The sequence below is a fragment of the Oryzias latipes genome, chromosome 5 (genome assembly GCF_053564925.1).
Source record: "Oryzias latipes strain Hd-rR chromosome 5, Olatipes_Hd-rR_3.1".
NCBI classification, from domain to species: Eukaryota; Metazoa; Chordata; class Actinopteri; order Beloniformes; family Adrianichthyidae; genus Oryzias; species Oryzias latipes.
The window spans coordinates 29970356-29992887 of record NC_136241.1 but is presented as its reverse complement, the minus strand read 5'-3'; the positions used below and the strand labels follow the sequence as shown (position 1 = coordinate 29992887).

Genomic DNA, 22532 nt, shown 5'->3' with positions numbered 1-22532 from the left:
TTAAGCACTGGGGTGGTGAAACAGAGTTGAAATCTGGCTCCTTTTTGCAGTTTGTATAGTCTTGTAAACACATAAAAAATGGTTAGAATTTTTCTGGATTAGTGGAAAAACCCAAATCCACATTTTCCCTTTTAAGTGTAACATTTTAGACAAGCACTGTGCTGTGGTAATATATGAAGGTTACACTCTTAGTCACTGAAGTTACAATAATTGATTGTATTTCTTGTCATTCTTTGCAGTCACAACTATTCACAAACTTTGTCAAGCTATTTTTTCTTAATTATGATTATTTTTAAAGCAAACACCCCTGAGAGCTTTCTCCTGTCATTGCACAAAGCCTTCATCACAAACTTGACAACTCTAACTAAATGAGAGACTGTACACCGGAAACAAGAGGTTCTTAGTTTGAAATGCAGGAAGACGCTGAGCTTTAATTTAAAATAATTTGTGGATGCTTGGACAACAAACCTGAGCTTGGATGTGGGATGAGACCCTATTCGTGGCCAAAAGTTTTACGAATTACATAAATATTGGAAATTGGAAAATTGCTGCTTCAGTTTTAATAATAGCAATTTGCATATACCCCAGAATGTAATGAAGAGTGATCAGAAAAATTGCATGGTCCTTCTTTGTCATGAAAATTAACTTAATCCCGAAAAAAACTTTCCAACGCATTTCATTCCTGTCACTACAGGACCTGCTAAGGTCATTTCAGTAATCGTCTTGTTAACTAAGGTGACTCAGGAATGGCAGCAGGCAGGTGTGAGCGCATCTGCACGCACAGTAAGGCGAAGACTTTTGGAAGATGGCCTGGTGTCATGAAGAGCAGCAAAGAAGCCACTTCTCTCACAAAAAAACATCAGGGACAGATTGATCTTCTGCACACCCATTCACACACTGATGGTGGCTCCGCTGCCAAACACTAGCCCCAACCTTCCACCAGAGGCAAGGTGGGGTTTGGTGTCTTGCCCAAGGACACTTTGACACATGGTCAGGCGAGGCGGGAATTGAACCTGCTATTTTCTGTTCAGGGGTCGACCTCCCTACCGCTGCACCACGGCCACCCATAACTTAAGTGTCAAGAGCCCCATTCTCCGCTGAAGCTTCTTTCCGATTGTTTGGGGTATCTGGAAAAAGGCTTGTCCGGAGAAGAAAAGGTGAGCGCCACCATCAGTCCTGTGTCACGCCAACAGTAAACCATCCCAAGACCATTCATGTGAGGGGTTGCTTCTCATCCAAGGGAGTGTGCAAGAAACCCTGAAGTCTGTATTAGCAATAGAGTCATTCTTATCAAAGAGTCTTGTATAAGAATCAGAAAAAGATAAAAAAAAGTATTTTATAGTTTTTTATCATACCTTCTCAGTTTTTGAGATTCAAGATTCGTTTGTCATTTCACTCAGTATTTGCAGAGAAAAACAAAGGGTGAGACGAGATGTGGTTCCTCACTAGAATGAGAGTGCAGAAGAGAAGAAAGCAATAAAATATAATAAAAGCAGAATAAAATAGCAATCAACTAGAATAAAATAGCAATAAAAACCTGGACCTGTTTGAACGAAGAGCTGATATCCTGACAATGAAAAGGTTTTTTTTCACCAATTAGTTAAAAATAAATAACTTCCAAGTATTGAAAAAAAATTGTTTCGTTTACAATTTAGAAACTTTTATTATTTTTTTCTATTTTAAACGCATAAAAATGAATGATTCCAACAAATGAAACAGTTTGCTGTTTAAAATCTTAAGAAAGTTGATGGTAAAAATCTATTTTAATATATATATTTCTATTGCAGTCAGGTACTGTTTAGGCAGGTTCTTGGGCAAGACCCTCCATGCTTAACTATGTAGCCACAAGGTCCCCCTGTGCTGGTCCCCAGCCCGGACGAAATTTAGGGTTGTGTCAGGAAGGGTATCCGGCATAAAACTCACTGCCAAAACACTTGTGCGAATCGGTGGAAGCTGATTTGCTCTGGCAACCCCTGAAGGGATTTGCCGAAAGGTGAAGCACTAAGGTCCTGTTTTATCAGCGCTTTTTATTTTTATAATTTTCCTTTTTAGATTTACATTTTATTCTGTCACAGCTCCCAGTAAAGCACTTAGAATTCAGCTCTTATTAATTAGCTAATCCAGGTTGTCTCGATTCACTACACATTCACATTTGATTTATAGGTAATCATAAAATAATCCAGATAAGGCAAATGAGGCCAAATTATTTTAATTTTATGCTAACAGCCTTTGTGAGTGACAAACAGATTACACTGAAGGGTTTTTGATGTACCGAGTGAGCAAAAGGTGACAGTGGCAGAGGTGAAAATCCTCCCTAAATTGTAAATTAAGAAGAAACCTTCAGCAGAATCAGTAAAGACTGCTGTAGTTAAAGGATGTTCTACACAAAACCGCCTTGTGCTATTTAGAAGGTATTTGGCTGTAAATGTATTTTAAAGAGGGGAAAATTGCAGACAAAGGGGAAAAAAAGTTAATAATCATCAATTTATGGTCTCTTACAAGTGCTGACTTTTTAAAATTCCATAACTTAATGAGTTAATTAGTGCAAAACAGCTAGAATAATATGAATTGTCTCCATATAGGCTATTTTCCATTATTTAACTCAGCCATACTCTAATTGCTTGGTAAAAACTCTCTATATTGTTCTTTTTGATATTTTTCTAAAATAACAATCTAAAAGGACAAAATTTTGATATTTTTCCATGAAATGTAATAGACATGCTGACACCATCAATGCACAAATACCTCACGCTTGCAGTACGTGTAGTCTAACCCAAGTACAGTTAAAACAACACAAAAACAAAAACTTTGTAGGAGCAGACAAGATGTTAAGATGTTTGAGCTCCTCTCTATTGATGGAGATGACTGAAAGAGTCTACAGATCTGTTTATTGGAATTCTGTCAACCATTAAGATAAAATATTTTACTTCACGGTGACTCCAAGAAACTGAAACCTCCACAGAGATTCTCATTCGATTTATAAATAAGCCCATTACTTTGACCTACAAAGAAGTAGGTCGAAGCCGGGAAAGGCATTTGCTGAGGAACCAGTTTGATCCAGATGATCGGGTGTTTGAAAAGCTGAAGGAAGGCAAAATAACAGGATGGGCTGATTGTGATTCAGCGTTAATCTTAAACTCATGTGTGGAAATCTTATTGTTTATTGAGGGGTCAAAATAGGTAAGTAAAATCTGAACAGACAGACGGAACATGAAAGAAAACAGCATCGCAGGAAGGAAGTCTTGATAGTGAATTTTCTGGGATTCACTTAAGGAGTTGGGAAAAGAATTGAGGCTCACATCACAGAAACAGACAAGTAAACACAAAACAAGATTGAGTACTGCATGAGGATTGATATTTTGTCCTTTTTTTTTTTTTTTAGAAAACAACGAGAACATTCCTCAGCTGCATGTTTGCTTGTTTGCTTTGTATTCAGATTTATCGGAGGAGACGTTTTCATAGGTCAAAACAAACTTTTAATTTCTCCTAATGAAAAAAGCAAGGATGTCAGATGAAAGAACAATATATCTGAAAAAACACTTAAGGATATGAAACAAGTAGCTCATCTCTTTTTGTCTACATTCAGTCAGTTCACTTTTTCATTCACATGTCTGTTATTACACTAACCTCAACAGTGAGCAGCAGTCACATGAAAAACAAGCCTCACCCTCTTTAACTCAAAGGTTTTTTTGCTTTAAAATCAGTTAAATAATGTCTCACATTAGAAAAACCAAACTCAAAGCTCAGCATTAAGAATTACTGAACAAAAATGCATCCAATCTTACCAAGAGTGCATCATCGAATCACAGGAAAGAAGAGAAGTCAATACTTTAGACAGCTTGAAATATCAAGTTAATGCTGGTAAAACTGGAGAGAAAAAATGAACAAATGTAGAACATTTGTGATAGCTTTCAAGAAAAAAAAGGAATTTAAGCAAAACTTCATTCTGCAAAGCTGCCTTTGAGCGTCTCCATATCACAGTGGAGATGTTTGACACAAGTTTTCAAAACAAAATAAAGAAAAAGAAAAAAACATGTAATTCTAGCCACTCTCTAGTGTTGTTGGCGGAAGAATCATGATGTGGGGCTAATTGTTAAGCCACAGGACTTTAAAGGGCCTATATCATGCTATTCTTAACCCTTTCAGAGTAAACTATATCCATATATATGATAATATGTTACCTTTGGCATACTAAAGAATGATTCTTTTTAACAAATGTGAGCTACTTTTGCAGTCCTTTTTCCTTTTCTGAAGTAAGACGACTCGATCCCTGAGGCACCGCCTTTCGCTCCGTGTGGGTGCCGCCCATTTCATGACGTCAACATAGAGCCGACCTCGGCAGTGTGTCTGCGTTTAGTCCACAAAAACAAACAACATCCAAACTTTTGCAAAGATGGATGTGCATATTGTCCATATAAAATGACCGTTGTTGAGAATCACTCGTAACTCCTCAGAGAAAGGGGGTGTGTTGTGTTAGCCTGGCTGGCAGCGCAGACTCTTCCTGGATGGGGCTTTGTGACATCACAATGTGAGGGCCCACTCGTTTTTGTGGATTGGGAGAGGCAGGTGATCAGAGAGGAGGTTTTTAGAGGAAACACTCAGAAATGGGTGAATGGATCAAAATACCGCTTTGCGGTTGTTTATAGTGATGAATGAACATTATAATACACTTAAAAACTAACAAACGTTGATTTTGCAAGATGTAGGTTCTTTATCTGTGTCAACAACAACTAAAATCTTCTGAAGTCAAACAAGAGACCATCTGGGTCATGCAGGAGAACTATGATCACAGCAGTAAATGCTCTTTGGTGCTTCCTATTTTACTCCAATCTTAAAGTTTAGGTTCTTACCCCGGAGTCATAAGAGAACCGTACATCTCTGCAAACTCAAGAAAATGAAACCATTTGGCAAAAAGTGGGTCAATCCATAATCATCAGTCAGAGTGTTAATTGAACAAGTTTGCTCTTCCAGGCCAATGAACTGGATCTCTTCATTTTTGCAAAATTCTCCTGATAACTAATGCCAGAGGTTTTTATAAACAACTTTAAGCCATTAAGATTAAAGAGAAATGAGCTTCCTTTTCACATGACTGTATGTTAGCATTCTAATGTGCACATCTTGCAAGTCAGAAACACTTGACGTAACATAGAAATCTCAGTAATCAGGTGTTTATCATATTAAAAAGTGAAGTAAAACTGTACAGTAAATCTCTGAACAGCAATAAGCAACCACTTAAGTTTTATACACAGAACCGACTGTAACTGTACAAATCATACATTAACAACCTGGAAAATTAAGCACTTTTTTCTGAATTTTACTATTTCATCAATACACTTTAGGCAATTTTTTTCTTCTTTAAAATGGCGTCCTCTTTCCATTCACCATCTTTTTCACATCAACACACAGAATACACAATTTATGCACAGAATGACCAGCTCTGGTAAAGTTTTAAACTCACATTCATGTCAAAATTTTGATCTGACATTTAAGATAAGAGTTTGATGAAAGCCACTGTCATGTGGCTGGTTTTATTGCAGCTTTCATACTTCATATAAGTAGTTTGAGGCTGCAGGGAGATTTCCATTCTCATTAGAATGAAGGAAAGAGTTGAATATCGGCAACATAATTTGAAATGAATGCGGAAAAACAGTGGAGTACATTCCTGTTAAATCTGAAAGCATCACATGTAGGCAGATGAAGAATTTCTTCCTTTTTGTTTTGGAGAAACTACCAGTTTGCATACCTGAAATGCACACCTCAAAAACCCCATCTGCCCTCTGCCCCCAAGAAGTGCAACAGGTGTCATTCCGTGCACGAGTCCTGTTGTGGACACACAGACACTATGACGGCAAAGCAACAAGCTCACATTCACCGCTGCGATTAGGACACAGCTCTTTTGGAGGTGCTGTAACTCAGGTTGGCGCCGCCGCTCTTGTGCGGCATCCTGAGAGTCGTGGCAGCAGTCAAGCTGGGTGTCATGGCAACTGGGAAGCTGGGCGTTCCCGGTGATGCAAAGCCGGCTGTCTGGGTGACGGAGGGGGCCGGTTCATTCGGGCATCCGTGCTGCAGGAGGATGTCAACACACTCCTGGCTGCCGGCGATTTGAGCCAAAGCGAGTGCAGTCTGCCCCTGAGCATCCCGATATCGTACATCGCAGCCATACTGGAGAAAAATGTAGACAAACTGAATTAGGAATGTACCACAAACCTCAGTGGAGACTGGAGTTAAACTGTTTCAGGGTTGTTTTTGGGGCCAGTTCTGCACAAAACAATGTGATTTGTTGGGATGCAACCTCTTTCTGCACGCCTGTGCAGCTCACAACAAATAAACAGACTTTAAATGAAGTGAATGAAAGGGGAAACACACCCAAACAAGAAGCTGTGTCATCACCACGTCCCCCTGCTGACAGGCAGCATGGAGGGCTGAGCCGGGCAGCCGCAGCTTGAAGAGCGACCTGGAGAGGAGCCTCACTGGAGCGTTGATGTCCTCCTTGGAGCAGTGGGCCAAAAGGAGCAGCAGCTTGGTCAGGTTGCGCTCCATCACTGCCAACAGAAGACGGCCAGATAAAGTGATGTCTGGCCCTTCGCTGGGAGTGGGAGGAGGCACTGGCGCAGCAAACAGCTTCTGCTCATACTTGGCTCGAATCCAGGTCTCGCGCTCTTTTCTGGAGAAGCACAGGAAAACAGCATTTTATTGATTCTCCTGGTCTTTGATGTAAAAACTGTAAACTGAATAAGCACAATTAACCAAAAGAGAACAGAGAAACAGAGTAGAAGCCTTAAGTTGGGAGTCTTTTACCGAGTAGCATCAGGTGCTGGTTTTCGGTGGCCCATCGTGCGGGCTTCCCATATACTGTTGACCATGTGGTTTCCGATGGCACTCAGGACCAGCGTGAGCTCTCGAGGCAGATCATCAAGGGCCAGTGATCGAACCCGTGACACATGGGTTCCCAGGTTTCTATGAATCCCAGAGCACTCAATGCAAAGGAGAGCCCCCAGGTTCAGGCTGGCCCACGTTGGATCTTAGAGAGGGAAGATCCATAGAGAAGGTTGAACTCTTGGCTCGGATAAGACAAATGACTTGTACCCTGTTAAGCATCAGTTTGGAACTGGATCATGTTACGGACACTTGGAACCAGATGATTTCAGTGAGCAGTGATTGACTATCTGAGTCAACGTTTCTATGGCAACCACTGTCAGCAATCAGGAGAGAGCTTCTTGGAAGTCCACACCCCTAGCTACACAAAATCTGTCAAACGTTTCATGGGACCGCCTACTTATTGGAGGCATCTGATTGGTTATTTCATAACCGAACAACTTTAACTACCGAGAAAATATGAAAAACTGAGGATTAGCAAGAACATGTTTTAAAAAAGTATCAGAGCAAGAATAGTTATTCTGACAAATAGAACGACTGAGTAACAGCTGTTTATTTCTCTATAGAAGTCTATGGGATTTTGGCATCTTGGAGCCAGTGGGTACTTCCTGTTTGGAATGCGAGGGGGGAGGAGTCACTCACTCCAGTTCTCACATACAGTCAATAAACTTCAGGTGTTTTTGTAAACTTTCAAATAAAGTTAAAACATTTGCTTGATCGTCAGTTAACTCTCTTGCAACTGAGCTTAAACTCTGACATCAAAATATTCCTGCACCCTGCAAAAAAGAGCACATGCGCTGTCATTCACATTTAGCTGTTTTAACAGTGGTTTCCCCTGGAAAAATGTCTCATAAAATCATGCGGTCATGGGAACCTCATGCAGCCTCATTGCTATCAAAGTGTGAGGTGAAGCCAACGGTTGTGTTACTAACTCGGAGCGTCGCAGTCGACACAGAAGTTGTTGCCCTTTGCGTTGCGGATTGCCTGCAGTGCCACAGCCTCGCTCTGGCTGTCCCTTCCATCCTGACAGAAAAACAGCAAACCATTACAATCAATGAAGCTGCAGACATTAAAAATCAACTTTAGATGATTCAGACCTCCCATGATTTGGGCGGATTTGGCTGTTGTCATTTGACTTTGGTTTTTCATGATCAGGGTTTCATCAGGCCTTTAATACATAACTTTGTCCTATTTGTCACAGGCCCATAAATGTGTCTTTTGACAGATTAAAAACATTCCAACATAAGAAAAATTAACCAGAAAGTGTTTTTTTACCCTAACGCGCCCAGCAAGATAACTTTTTTAAAGTCCCACTCCAACCGTGATGTGCTCCCAGTGGTCTTTTAATTACAATTATCCCATTTTCAGCCAAGATTTTTTTTTATTTGTGTCCTTTTCTAGGACAGAGTTTCTGCAGAGAAGCAGTAGTTCATTAGAAATTTGGCTTTGAGTTGTGGGCGGTACCATTGGCTCAGAATAAGCCTGTTCTCATTTCCTATTATCCCTTTGTCTGCACTTTCTCCCACTAGCTTACAGCCCCTCAGATGACTCACATGCCGTTTATAAGGCAGATCGTTCACATTGGCCGAGGTCCTGTTGCAGTCACAGGCTCTGCTGCTGACCTCCAGAAAATCCGAACTGACGTAGGTTCACGTGATTACCCATCAATTTCACAGGAAGTACTAGTAAACAAACCCTCATTCCACCATGATTTTTGACTATATTCCCAACTTTTCTTTTTCTGTGTGACTCATCTTCATATCTAAGCAGAAATGGCTTAATGTTTACAACACGGTGAAAACGTAGCGAGTACAGCAGAAAATAGGCTTTATTTTGAAAAAGCACCAGATGCACTTTACACTCACTCGCATAATTTCCGGTTTAGATCGTTACATTTGCCCCAACTACACAAATAAGTACTCCAGTCCGCGGCTACAGGCTTTTTTATACTACATTTTATCCTCTCCTGATACACCCCAATTTGATTAAAAAAAATACTCAGAAATGCCATTTTTAGCTTAGATTTCTTGGTACAAGTCCTCCCTCTTGAGAGAAATGCCACAAGAACATGTCAAAAACACCAAAAACACCATTTTCATTGAAGTAGGTCTTTAATTAAACTAAAAAAAAGTAGGGATCCAATTTTTTTTTTTGTTTTTGCCCAGCTGAACATGCCTTTATGTCTCAGTGATTTGGCATTGTTAACGGTGATACTTAAAGTACATGCAGAATGTATTGTATATGCAGACATAGATGAAATTGTTAGTACCCATCTTTTAAAACATACAATTGCCATTAAATTACTTGAAACGGACTAGTTTACTCATAAAGTCCATGACAAAAACATCAAATAGCTGGACGATTATTGCTCAGATTTTCTTTTATGTTTTTGTATAAACACTTCCTGGTTTCTTTTGTTTATTGCAGATTCTAACCGTTTTTTTCATCCTTGTTCCTGTTTGTCTGTTGGTTTTGGATCCAGTTTTGTGGGTTTCACCCACATGGAGGACCAGCTCACTGTTTTAGTTCCATTCAGTCTGTGTGATTTGCCTTTAGTTGTGAAAATGTGTGAAAGTGAGAAATGAACATTGTGTTTAACTCGCTTCCTCTTTCAGTTGTTGCCTCTAATGTTTATCATAAATTCTGGGAACTCTTGTGTTGTTGTTTGCCCATAACTGTAGCTGAAACTATCATTTATGTTAGGAGTGTCTCTGCTGGTCTCTTGCCTTGTTTTTGCTGCTCTCACAGAGCTGCAGACTGGCCAGGATCTGGCTCTCAATGGCTTGGACCCAGGAGTCCCTCTCCTCCACACTCTGGGCTTCAAAGTGCCACGTCTGCCCCGTGCTCGACACGACAAGGAAGTCAAAGTTGTCCTCCTCTAAAACAAAAAAGGCACAACAGATCTAATTTAGAGCAAATGAATCACTTTGGTGTTAGATTCTCAGTATTGTGACTGCATCCACACTTTGTAAATTATCTGTTTTTTTTAGCATAAAACATAAAAATGTGCTGTTACTAGACCAAACAAACTGAAAAAGGCTCATAAAATGTTAATTTCTCTTCTTTTCCACAAATCAATTAAAAAAGATCTTGCACAAGTTCTAATACTGGGGAAATGAAAGGGAAAAGAAAGAAGAAAACATTTTATCAGCCCTTTTCAAATTTCTAAGTTTTTTTAGTCATACATTGAACTTAGGCAACTAGGTTCATTTATTGCAGCTTTGAAGCAGCTCTTCTTTAACACATTTTTTTGAAGGTGATTTATGATTTGGTTTCTTTAATTGACTGTTAAAAGTTCAATTTAGCCAAGCAACAGGAGGAAACTTTGGATCTGAATTGAGTGACAAACAGGGAGACGGACATGTTCATGAACGTTACCTGTCTTGCTTACATTCCTCAAGCTACCGAAACTTTTGAGCTTCCACATTTTACGTTTGGCTGCAAGAGAAAAGAGAAAACAAACAGACGGTGAGGAATTCAACAAATGAATATCATATTTACATTAAAGATTTTTTTTAAAAATTTTATTCAATTATTGTTCTTTGTAATTATGTATTCATTATTTGTAATAATACATTTAGTTTAGAGTGTAAGTGATGAGATCTGATGCTTGGCTTCATTGTTACAGGCTGTTTATGTAAACACATGGGCAGCATTTACTGTACCATCTGCTTGGCCCATGGCTGAATCTCCCTTCTGATTCATACTCTTCTTTCTGCGATGCTTCTTCCTGTCTGTCAGCGGGGAAGCAGAACCTGCATCTTTGGTGGAAGAAGAGCTGGAGACTCCTTCAACTGCAGAATCTAGTGACAAAAATCCCCACCAAGTGAAATAATAAAGAACATGGTTTGCCATATACATTTCGTGAGAATTCCTGTTCTAATTTAAAACAAAATTCCCCACAGTTACTCACCAACACCTGGAGCATTGTTGGATAGTGTGGAAGAACACTGCTGCATTCCTAGGTTACCCCTAAGGAACATCGTCCCACCGAGCTCCTCCATCTCCCCCGCTTGCAGGAGGCTGCCAGGACTCACAGGGGCTAACAAAAGCAGCAAGCACAAATGCAATTAAACTTATATTTTTCAAATATCACATTTGTAAAGCCGGTTAACCTAGAAAAAACAAACATTAACATAAAGTTTGAAAAATGTTGGAGCACTGTGGGAAATTGTAAGAAGATAAAGCTGTGCCAGGGATGGAGACCTTTTGTTGAATTTTGTTTAGACACTGTTTTATTGTGGCTGGCGTGATGTAGTCTGACAAATTCATCTGACTGATATCATTTGAGCTAAATGGGACACACCTTCAAACACAAGATACCCCAGGCCGACACATCATGAGGAAGTCTAAAAAAGTCAACCAAGACCTCTGAAAGAACTGTGCACTCTTGGTAGAATTTCTGATTCAATAAGATCATACAGAAAAGTAAGTGCCATGGATTCTAGGGATACGGATGCTCTGTTTCTGGATGGGAACCTGAATTCAAAAACAAAGGACCTGGTAAAGATGTTGACTAAAACCAGAAACAAAAGCACAAACACAAAGAAAGCAGCAACCAAGATGTCTAAAACCAAAATAATTGTTAATGCGATGGTTTTTTCATCAGAAAAAATAACCCCATAGATTACCATCCCAAACTGTGAAGCATGATGTGAATCATTTCTCTGCAGGAGGTGCAGAAAATCCACTTTCTTTTTCTGGTCTACTGTATAGTTTGTCACACTGCAGTGAATCACACCAGGATTCACCTGCAAGTGAGCTATAACCCTAGTTTTCAGGCATGGCAGTGTTTCACCTTGCATGAAAATGAACTCAAGCACAAACCAAACAGCTCAGTGTGAAAGTGTTCTGAAGATAAAGCACTAGAGTAATGTTGGTTGTTCTTCACCTTTTAGCACGCCCCTTCAGGGGTCGCCACAGAGTTGCTTTCACTGATTCGCACGGGTGATTTGGCAGAGATTTTTACACCGGATGCCCTTCCTGAAACAACCCAGTATTTTACCCGGGCTTGGGACCGGCACAGGGGGAACCCAGACTTGGGCCCTCTAGATTAATGTTGGTAAATTTGTCAAATCTACAGTTTAGGCTACAAAAGGAAATATAGCTGACATGAATTAGCATGATTTTCTCATTGTGTCTTTCATTCTACCCTTGGTTCCCCTGTTCATCCAATCAGTCAAATGACAGAAAAATGTTCGCAGTTTTAAAGTAAATAATTGATGCAGTCTGTGGTTTCTCGACATTGCATCTTGTTGCGCATCAGTCTTTACCCTCGGGTCCAAGCACATCTTTAACCCGCCCGTTGAGTCCTGCAGGGGGGCCACACGTTGGCACGGCGCGAGGAGGTCGCTTCCCCGGCACCTTCACTGTCACTCGCAGTAAGTCCATCCCTTTCCCCGGAGCATTCAGCATGTACTCCTGTCAAGGCCGACATTAGCAATTGCCATCAAACATTAGTCACGCTTTGAACAATCATGCTCCCCAGCCCCGTGCTAACTCGCCAACTCACATTCACACTGGAGTGATAGGTCAGAATGCCGTCGTTGGACAGCGTGACATACTTCTTCTTCCACTCCTTGTTCAGCGAGTTTCCACTGCGCTTCAGTAAGACGCCCTGACAGGGGTAACAAAACTGGACTGAGAATTCATCGCTTATGTCTCCTGCGTTCATTTCACACATTTGTGTAGCATAATGACCGCCTCTTGCCAAAAACACCCACCATCGATTCACCAGGCTCACATGGGGGGTGGCAGCACTTCATCACTCCATGTGATGAAACTGCACTTTGCACATTACAAAGTGAGCGCGGGCATGATATCCTCCGCCGAGGGTCATCAGATACTTCACATTTGATTTTTTTATCAAGTGCAAATCAGTACCCTACCTGTTTGATAGGAATGGATCGGCCGATGCCAAAATCTCCCTTATAGTCTGCGCTTCTTCTATTGGAATCACTTCCTCTGCGGCCCTGGAGGGGAGGAAATGGGACCGATTAGCACATCAATGCCAGGAAGAGAGTAATAAGTCACAACTATTACTTATTGTTAATGAAGTGGCAGAAAAACACTGAATCACATCATTGCATGTGATCCATCACAAACATTCTGGTGCCAAAAACAGGTTTTTCTTTTGGTATAACCACCTCTTCCACCATATCTATCAATTTTTTTATCATACAGAATAACCTGTTAATGTTTCATTGGAACCATGTGGAGACTTTCTCATAAAATGATGATCAGATTTTGGACCACTCTGTGTTTCAAAAGCAAGGGAAACGTAAAAATAGTGCTTCTGTGGACGGTGTGAACACCACAAGAAAGCCAAACACATGTTGCTTCACTGAATTTGTGGAGGTCTTTAGGGAACACAAACAATTACTGCAGATAACATGCTTGAAATTTTGAAACTAACTCATCAAGTGTCAGCAGCACAACCAAGTGACTGGAAAGAAAAATAATTGCTGTTCCTCCAGAGTGGGACAGTACATTATCTGCATTATCGACAATTGATAAGTAAAAGCAATTAAAGTTGTAATAATAAAAATAATAAATCATTTCCATATCATCACCTACCGCAAATCTGGGAGTGCGCCTGCGGACGCTGCGGACTGATCCAGGGCCGCCACTGTCGGCTTTCTCCCCTTTGAATGTTCTGCCGATCTCTTTGTGGCTGATCACAGGCGTGGAGGGAAGAGATGACGAATAATCGCTGCTCTGACCGCCGTTACTGGCCTGCACAGGAAGAAGAAGGAGAAGATGAAATGAGGGGAAGGAGGAGATAAATTTGATGGAACAAAGATGAGCGCCAGCAAACAAAAAAGAGGCCATATGCCTCAGGCAGTGTTTGAGGTCTACCTGTCCTGGAAAGATGCCAGACACTGGCGTGGAGCCTCCAGAGTGACTGGGAGAATTGGGAAGAGATCTGCAGGAAGCCAGCAGTGCAGCTTGCTTTTTGGCCGCCATGATCTTCTGAGCAGCTTTGAAACAAAAGGAAAAAGGTAAAGTTGAAACATAGAGATCTGTGAGTCCTTTCTGAAGCTATCCTGCTTTTTGTCAACACACACACCATCAGTGAAGACTCTGTTCACATTGAGGCCATACGTCGCACAGGTTTCATAGTATGTACACCGCCGCACATCTGAGCACAGCTGCCTGGCCTTGGCGTCATCTATCACTCTGGGGTTGGTGCTGCTGATCTTATCTGGAAGTGGCACAAATCGCACAGCTGGTGCACAAGTCCAAGTGTGGCTACATCTCCACAATGCATGCGGTGCGGGTCGGATTCTCACCCTGAGTGCCAACAACTATGAAAGGTATCTCAGAGATGGGTCGATGCAGTGCAAGCTGTTGGTAAAATTTGTAAACTTCCTGGAAGCTGGATTCGTTTTCTAAGCTGAAAACCAAGATAACTGCGTCCACCCAGCTTGCAAACTTCAGGCAAAAAAAAGAAATAAAATGTTATTTAGACTTGAGAAGGTTCCATTTGATTTGGAGTCCCACTACAGGTCTGTTTCCTTCCCACCTGAGCTCCTGGAAGTTCTGTTTCCTCTCTGATGATCAGAAGGTGGCTCTGTCCATCCACCTGCACGTCCTTAATGTACTGGCGTCCTGGTAAACATCAGAAACACAGCAGCTCAACTCATCAGAACACGAAAATATCTGACACCAACATTCAGTGCGGCCACTGCCTATCCCACAGTGCACAAAAAATTAAATATTTGCCCAGACAAGTCACAGGAAAACAAACAAGGAAGATGCAGACGAGCAGGAGATGCTTAACCGACCCTCTGCGTTTTCCAGAGCCACGTAACTTCCTGTTAAGTGTCTGTGGACAAGAGCAGACTTCCCGCTGCAAAGACCGCCCAGAACGCCCTGAAAGAGACCAAAACACACAACCTTAATAACGGTCAAAGCAAACCTGCAGGAATGGAGAAGTTGCTTCATGTCCTTACCAGGTGAAGCTCCAGCACAGCCTGAGTCAAGGTCCATTCCTGACTGCTGGTGCACACAGCTAAAGACAAGAAAACATTACGATATGAATGCACGGCTTCAAGCTGTTGGTAATCAATGTAGAGTTTTATCATTTCACAACCTTACATTTTCCTTTACGAAAAAATCTAACTGAAGATAAAATCTTAATGTCAAATTTTGCCCCTAAAAATTTTAATGATTGCTGAGTCAAACTTGTTTTTGCATTTATGATACAAAACTAAAATAAATCCCCATATCTGTTTTTCCATTTAACTCGGGCTGAAAACCAAGTGACAATTTATGCCTTGTCATTGTTACTGAACAGTGACTAAGCAAAAAAAGTAAATAAAATGAAAATTCTGGATGGAGGGAAACATTTCTGCTTGATTTAATTTGGGAAAGAACACAAAACAACACACAGGCAGTGATGGCCCAGCAGTTTGTGACATGTAGGGCTGCTGGTTTAAGTTCCAAATTGTTAAGAATGAACCTGGGTGGGACAGATACCCAATTTGCTTTTGCTAAATATAAGGAGACAGTGAATTAACACAGTTATGTAAATGACACCTTTCTGATTGTCTGAAATCGTCTGTGGCTCGTCTCTACTACTGCTCCTACACTGGCTGTGGATCCTGTCTCCGGCTCGTCTCGTGCCCCCAACTGCCCCCCAACTCCACCTGGATGAAGCTTATCTGCTGGACTTTAAACAAGTAGTTGTAGAGTTCGATAACTTAATTCTACTCTAAGAGTTCTGGTAAATCGCCTGTCTGTCCTGGGGAAGAATCCCTTCTTCATGTGGGCACCCCTGAGGTTTCTTCGTTTTTTCTGGGAACCGTTTTTTTAGGAGTTTTTCCTTACCGCAAAGGAGGGTCTAAGGGTAGGGATGCCAGTTTTGTTTAGTCTGTTTGGTTAGTTCAATTTAGTATTTTCCCATTGAATTCTATGTATTCATGATCCTTTTGATCTTATGTTTAATTTACAATTACTGGTACGAAGCCCATTGAAACGACTGTTGTTGTGATTTTGGGATATACAATTAAAATGTAATTTAATTGAATTAAATTTCTTTGTCTTGAAAATAGCAGCATAAGTGAATTTATTTTTTTTAAAAACAGCGTTCCTGTGTATCACGTTTTGATAGCAGAGATACTGCTGCTGTTTTCTGGCTCTCTGTACAGCAAACACTGCAAAAATATAACCCAATCAACAAATATTTACCAAAATGTATGTACCGACACCAAGCCATAAAGGACACCCTGACAGTATTTACATTTGTTTGCTCATAAATCACAGCAAAGTGAGCTACAGCCACCTGGTTTTGGGGAAAAAGATAGGAAAAACATACAGAAATCAGGTGACACAGTAAAATAGGTTGCAGATGTGCAAAGCAGAGCCGCAGACGGGAGTCTGCCGTGACACACACAAAAATAAATAAATAAAAAAGAGCCGAGACATGAGTCCTCCGAGACATGGGTTTCTAACTTTAAACACCCGCTTCTCTCCTTCTGCTCATCTCCGGGCAATCCCCGCACCCAGACTCCCTCCATAAAGAGCATCGCATCACAAGACCAAGCAGCATCTCTCATGGCTTGCTGTTGCCATGGCAACTCCACTTTCCAGAAGCCTCCAGCCTGGGTCTCGCTGTACAATAAACGGTCTCTCTTGGATACAGCGATTTGTGTGAGAGCCATGGAGACACGATGTCCACCTGTGCACACATGACGCACTGTCACACTTCAAAATGTCAGCCTCTGTTTTTACAAATGAACGGTGATTGTTTGTATATCTATACCGCATTTCACTGCCCACATTTCAATCTATGATTACTTTCAGTGTGGGGCACAACCTTAACTATGCTGCTCACAAACACTTGTAGACAATACAGCTCTGACAAATGAATGGATTCCATTTGAGGGCTGATTAACTTCATGCACGAAGCAGGAAGTAGCAGGTTCCCACTCCTCTCACCCTGCCATGAACACAGCTCTGTGTATCCCCAACCTTAATTATTCATGTCCCACTTACTCTTGACAAATTATTCAGAGCTCACTGCAGCCTCATGCTTACTGTCAAAGATCATCATTGGGAAAACACAATAAATTTAGGACGTAACTGTTAAAGACCCACTCCGATGATTGTGGCATTTTTGTGATGATGGACGACTTGTATAAAGAAAATTAAGCTTCAAATTACATTTCTGAGTATTTTCTTTATTCAAATTGTTGTAAATCAAGAGCAAAATCATTTAGCTGTGATACATAAACTACAATTAGTGGGCCTTAAGCTCCCTGCTCCGCTCCATTCTGATGCATAAACTTGCAAACAAATAGTTCCCATGTAGGTCTTCATTTACCTCGTGTGATCTGGCATCTGGCTTGAAACTATACGGCTTGATAACTCCACTATTACTCACCATTTTTGTTGCACCAGCAATATTAGGTTGGGGGTGTAAGGGGCTGTAAGTTAGTGGAAGAGTGTAAGCAGAGAGCTTTCAACAACTTTGAGGAGAAGAGGGGGCGGGGTTACTATACGCCAACAGTCCCGCTCACAATATAGCGGTATTTTTCTGATAAACTGCTGCCGCTCTTTAGAAACTATGTCCAAAAAAATGACACAGGTTTTTTGATTTTGCTTAAAAACAGCATAATCATAATTAAAAGACCAGTAGGAACGCTTTAACAATAGATCAAAATATGATCGGAGTGGGACTTTAACAACAAATGTCGATGAAGTTATGTCATTTTCTTTACACTTTTCTGTCTGGATCTATAAAACAGACATCCAACAACACACAAAAGACACCAAAATAAATAAACTTTACAGTCAAATCCAAAGTGCAGTTCTCTTCTGTAGTTTCACACTGTAGGTTTTTCTTTCTGGGTTTCATCCCTGAGGAGCCATTTCCTCACATCAGAGCGTGAACGCATCCTCGCCTAACGCAGTTAGTTAAGGTTATTATGAAGTACCAACACACGGTGCTCCAGACTACCCGATCACTCTGACAGGTAATGAAAAGGAAAATGAAAACTGCTGTCCACCCAACTTTTATCCTACACCAGCACAAGCTTTCACTCACTCAGATAACAACATACATTTACTCTACTTGAAGTTAAATTCATTAGCTGTAACATTTGCTCTCTGCATTTGACCCATCCCTTGGGGAAGCGGCAAGCTGCAGGCACTGCCAAGCCAGGGGAACCATTTGGTGGTTTTACCCCCCTAATCCAACCCCTTAATGTTGAATGTCAAACGGGAAGGCATTTTTAGTCTTTGGTATGACTCGACCACGGATTTGAACCTGGGACTTTCCAATCTCAGGGCGGACACTCCCCCACAAGGTCACTGACACACAGAAATATTTTAATATTACTTCGAAAGCTGCATAAAATCTATCTGTAACTGGACATATCAAATGAGATTGTTCTCAAACAATCCTATTTAAATAGTTTTACACTTAAAGAATGAGTACCTTAAAGGTGTCATATCCACTAGAGAGGTAATTTTTTTTACAACTTGAGGGACTACAGGTGTGTAAATCAACTAAAAAGTGTATAACTGCTTCTGTCAAAATTATGTGAAGCATCAACATGGAAGTGCTGCGGACGTTTGGGGGTGGTCTTACCTTCCTCCTCACTGGAGCCCCTCTCCACAGCTGGATACAGAGGAGGCACAATGTTAGCACTGGCTGGCCCAGCTGCACTTTTGGTGAAGATGCCACTAATAAATTTCAGCATTTTGCGATCACGTGGGGGGGCTCGCTGCATTGTGCCTCCCTGAGCATCCTTTCCTTTTTTGAAGTCCTCTGAGAAAGAGTGCAGATCACTGTTGTCAAGGGTACAACTTGTACCTTTTCTCGGAAGCTTGGAGACATCGGGGGTAGGTGCAGCGGGTAAGGAAACAGAAACTGCCTTGTATCGTTCTCCCTGGGAGCTGTCCCGGGTCACTACACTTGAGAATCCTCCACTCATGGGCGCTCCAGGTCGAATGAGGGTGGCTCTACCGTCACTGTCCGCCCAGGAGGCCCTGTAAGGCCCCAGGGCTGCTGCTGCTGCTGTCAGAGGGGGCTGGTTATCCCTCCGCTCCAAAGTCTTAGCTGTGTGGTACACGCTCGTGTTAGTTTCTATCAGCTCCCTCCAGCCCATGGAGTTCCCTCCTGCTTGTAACCTCACAGCAACTTCTGTCCGCTGGTTGATCTGTGGCGGGACGGAGAAGGAAAGGCTGGAACGTGAACGGCTGTTCAAATCCGCTCCATTTTCACCCTTCAGGAAGAGCTTAGGAGGCTCCTGGTAAAGCTCTGTTTTGGGGCGCAAGGTTTCTGAGCGGGGCCCCTCTCTGCGCACGGTCCCCTCAGATGTTGGCCCTCCATACACTTTGATCATCTGCCTGACAGGTTGGTGTATAAAAGAAGTGTCCTTGCCTTTGCCAACAGACGGAATGTCTTTCTCCCATCTCTCATGCTTCGGCCTGCTCTCAGCAGGACTGCCATACTTGGCATGCGCCTGTTCCACTTCCTCTTTCACAGGTGTTTTATCCTTCTCTTCCACTTCCACACATGAACGTCCTTCGTTTTTTCCTGGGGTAGCATTCACTCCGGCCCTTTCTGCCTCCTCCTCCTCCTCCTCCTCCTCCTTCTTAGGGCTCCCTTCCCCCTCTGGAAGCGCCTCCGTCTGGTTCTCTGCAACATCCTCTGGCACAGCCTCAACCTTCACCAGAGTGAGGGAGATGAGGTAGGTGGTGCGTCTCTGTGGGTTACCTGCTTTGCTCATTGGGACAGCAGATCTCAGCACGGTGACATCTGCTCTCTGACTTCACCAGAGCTGCACACCTCAGTCATGGCAATCGGGGCAAGTCTGAAGCAGAGGAAACACAAAATCTAAGATCAGACACTTAAAAGGTGGATGATTATCGCTCTATAAAAGTGAGCATGTGCTGCAGATTTGTAGAAAAATTTGCTCCGGGTTTAGGACCCAGTGGTTAAACAAGTCTAGACTGTTTTCAAAATGCCTCCATTAATTCTGGTAAGTGCACAGCACCACTACTGGTGTCTAGCACTGTTTCATTCATGATCATCCCTCTGTACTAATTCAGCTCATTTATCCAAATCTGCTCCATCCAGATATTAAAAACACATCTGGGGAGAAGGATGTCTGAGCCTCAGATTTCAGCTTGGAATTATGCAACAGCCTGTACCTTCGGCTGATCCATTTCATGAATAGGATTAATGTAATGCAGGTTAAATAATGGCACCTTACTACAGAGAGTGTCGTGGTTTTTTCCCCTCTTCATCTCATACCTTCATTTTCCCCCTGAAGCAAATCCATTCAGGGCTCTTGGACATTTTGACTGATGAAGAATTGATCAAATTCATATCAAACGGTAGATCAAGAAGGGCCGGGAAAAAATAGCTCCAGTTGATTAGCTTTCAAAAAAAAAAAGGAAAAAAGGGTAAGAGGAGCAGAAAAAATGGAAATCATTCACTTGTCACGAAGCGTCTGGAAAAAAAGAGAGTCCGTTCGACGGTGTCATGCATAAAATTATATCCACGCTCTGAGGGTCACAGAAACATCTGTTGTCATGTCTGAAAAAAAAAAAACCCAAGGCAGTTTAAGTAGCCGGATCTACGCAACGCTGTTCTGTGCCTGAATCCATCCTCTGAAGAGTAGCTCCTGTCGGTCACTGCATCCTCTCCTCCGAGAGCCTCATCCAATTAGCAAGTCAATAAAATGTGTCTGTGAAGCAGAGAAAGCCCACCAGCTCCACCACCAAAGCCAGCCCCTCCTCTTTTTTCTCCTCCTCCTACTCCTCCTCTTCTTCTTCTCCCAGCCACCGATCCTTGCAGCTCCCCGTTATCCTGCCGAGAGCCTGTCGCACATTCAGGATGCAGGCTTGGAGAGCACAGCTCGCTGTGAGGAGGCGTCAGTGGTGGTCCTTACCCGTGTTCATCCGATTTTTATCTGTGCCGACACAACAAAAGAGGCAGGAGCCGTCCCTGCCAGAGCATCTGCTTCATTGCCAGCTCTGAGGAGAAATCAGGGTACAGCTCCTGCTGCTTCCGCTGCCTGCCCTCAGACAGAGAGTCAGGAGGTGGAGGAGTAAGAATCTGTAAGAAGAATCCCAACTAAGAAGACAAAACAATCATTTCAAGGAGAAGTCTGTGTTGTTATGGCATGCACCAACACATTTCAGTATAAAATAATGCAGCACGTATTGATGAAAATGCAAAAAAAAAAAAAAATCTCTTAAAAAGCAGCATCTCGTTACTTCTGTCCTTCTTTTGGTTTTAAGGTGGTCTAGAGGAATACTTTTTCAGGTTTTCACCTACATTTGTAAGTCAGTGCTAAAACCTGACAGCTTTAGGATGAAAGGTTTGTAAAACTTTGACATTTTTCGTTCATAAATACAACAGAATCACAGGAAAAACGTGTCCCATATCTCTAAAGAGACCAGGGAAAGTCTTAAGCTCTTCCTTCCACAAGGATTGTTTCACAATTTTAGGTGAGAAGTGCTGCATCCTTTAATAGATGTTGCAAATATTCACTATGGTTACTGCTGAATGGTTTACCTTTAGGGTTTAAGTTGCACTAAAGTAAGTTTTGACAGGATGCCAAAGATGTGCAACATTTTCTGTTAGTATTTCAGCAAGAAAATACCGGTATACGTTTTAGGATTTAAGTTTCAGCCGTTGACTGACTAACAGCAGGAGTCACAAAGGAGAAATCACCAGTAAGTTGATGGATAAAATACTCAAAATGAAAAATAAAACAGGATTTTTTTCAGCTTTAGTATATTTGTGTTTATCTTGTCATTTTGAAGTGATTTTTTTTCTCATGACTGAAAATATATCCAGGCATCAAAGGGTAAAATAGGTTGTACTGCTGGATCTTGACTGCTTAAAGTGATGGATAGTGTAAAAATACCTCCTATCTGCAAATGTTTAGATTTTGAGTTTTTACATGAAACAAGAACAAGGATGACTGCACATTTTAAGTGAATCTGCAGTGAAATTTCTGCCCTTTTTTATGAAATAAGGGACACAAGACAAAAACAAACCTCCCATCAACATTGACTGGAATATTTGAAACACAACAAACATTTCTTTTTTGGTTTTGTATCTTGGTCATCGATAGGAGGAAAACTTGTAGTAAAACAGTTTTGGTTAACAATTGAGAAACTGTAAATAAAAAAACAGACAAAATGGGAAAATGGGTTGAGAAATAACAAAAGCAATGCGGAAAATGAGAATAAGTCAAAATTAAACTAAAATAAAAAAGAATGTGATTCCATCATTGTTTTATCATAAATATGAACAGTACAGACCAATTGTTTGGACACACCTTCTCATTCAAAGAGTTTTCTTTATTTTCATGACTATGAAAAATGTAGATTCACACTGAAGGCATCAAAACTGTGAATTAACACGTGGAATTACAGTATATACATAACAAAAAAGTGTGAAACAACTGAAAATATGTCATATTCTAGGTTCTTCATAGTAGCCACCTTTTGCTTTGATGACTGCTTTGCACACTCTTGGCATTCTCTTGATATGCTTCAACAGGTAGTCACCAGACATGGTCTTCCACCAGTCTTGAAGGAGTTCCCAGAGATGCTTAGCACTTGTTGGCCCTTTTGCCTTCACTCTGCGGTCCAGCTCACCCCAAACCATCTCCATTGGGTTCAGG

The 22532-nt window shown here is 41.5% G+C and overlaps 1 protein-coding gene across 1 annotated transcript; it reads right to left on the bottom strand.

Moving 5' to 3' along the window:
* Window positions 1–3453: 3453 nt before the first annotated feature.
* On the bottom strand, window positions 3454–20808 carry LOC101163075 (arf-GAP with GTPase, ANK repeat and PH domain-containing protein 1). The gene is made up of 20 exons (XM_011475450.4): window positions 20144–20808; window positions 18473–19700; window positions 14832–14890; window positions 14664–14751; window positions 14402–14487; window positions 14169–14310; window positions 13946–14080; window positions 13735–13856; window positions 13453–13611; window positions 12765–12848; window positions 12389–12493; window positions 12150–12297; window positions 10790–10918; window positions 10542–10679; window positions 10255–10314; window positions 9603–9754; window positions 7809–7899; window positions 6799–7021; window positions 6367–6664; window positions 3454–6162 (listed from the first exon to the last, which is right to left on the bottom strand). Exons 2-20 carry the CDS (start codon window positions 19614–19616, stop codon window positions 5881–5883), a joined length of 3645 nt encoding a protein of 1214 aa, XP_011473752.1. The 5' UTR covers window positions 19617–19700; window positions 20144–20808; the 3' UTR covers window positions 3454–5880.
* Between the last annotated feature and the right edge of the window lie 1724 nt (window positions 20809–22532).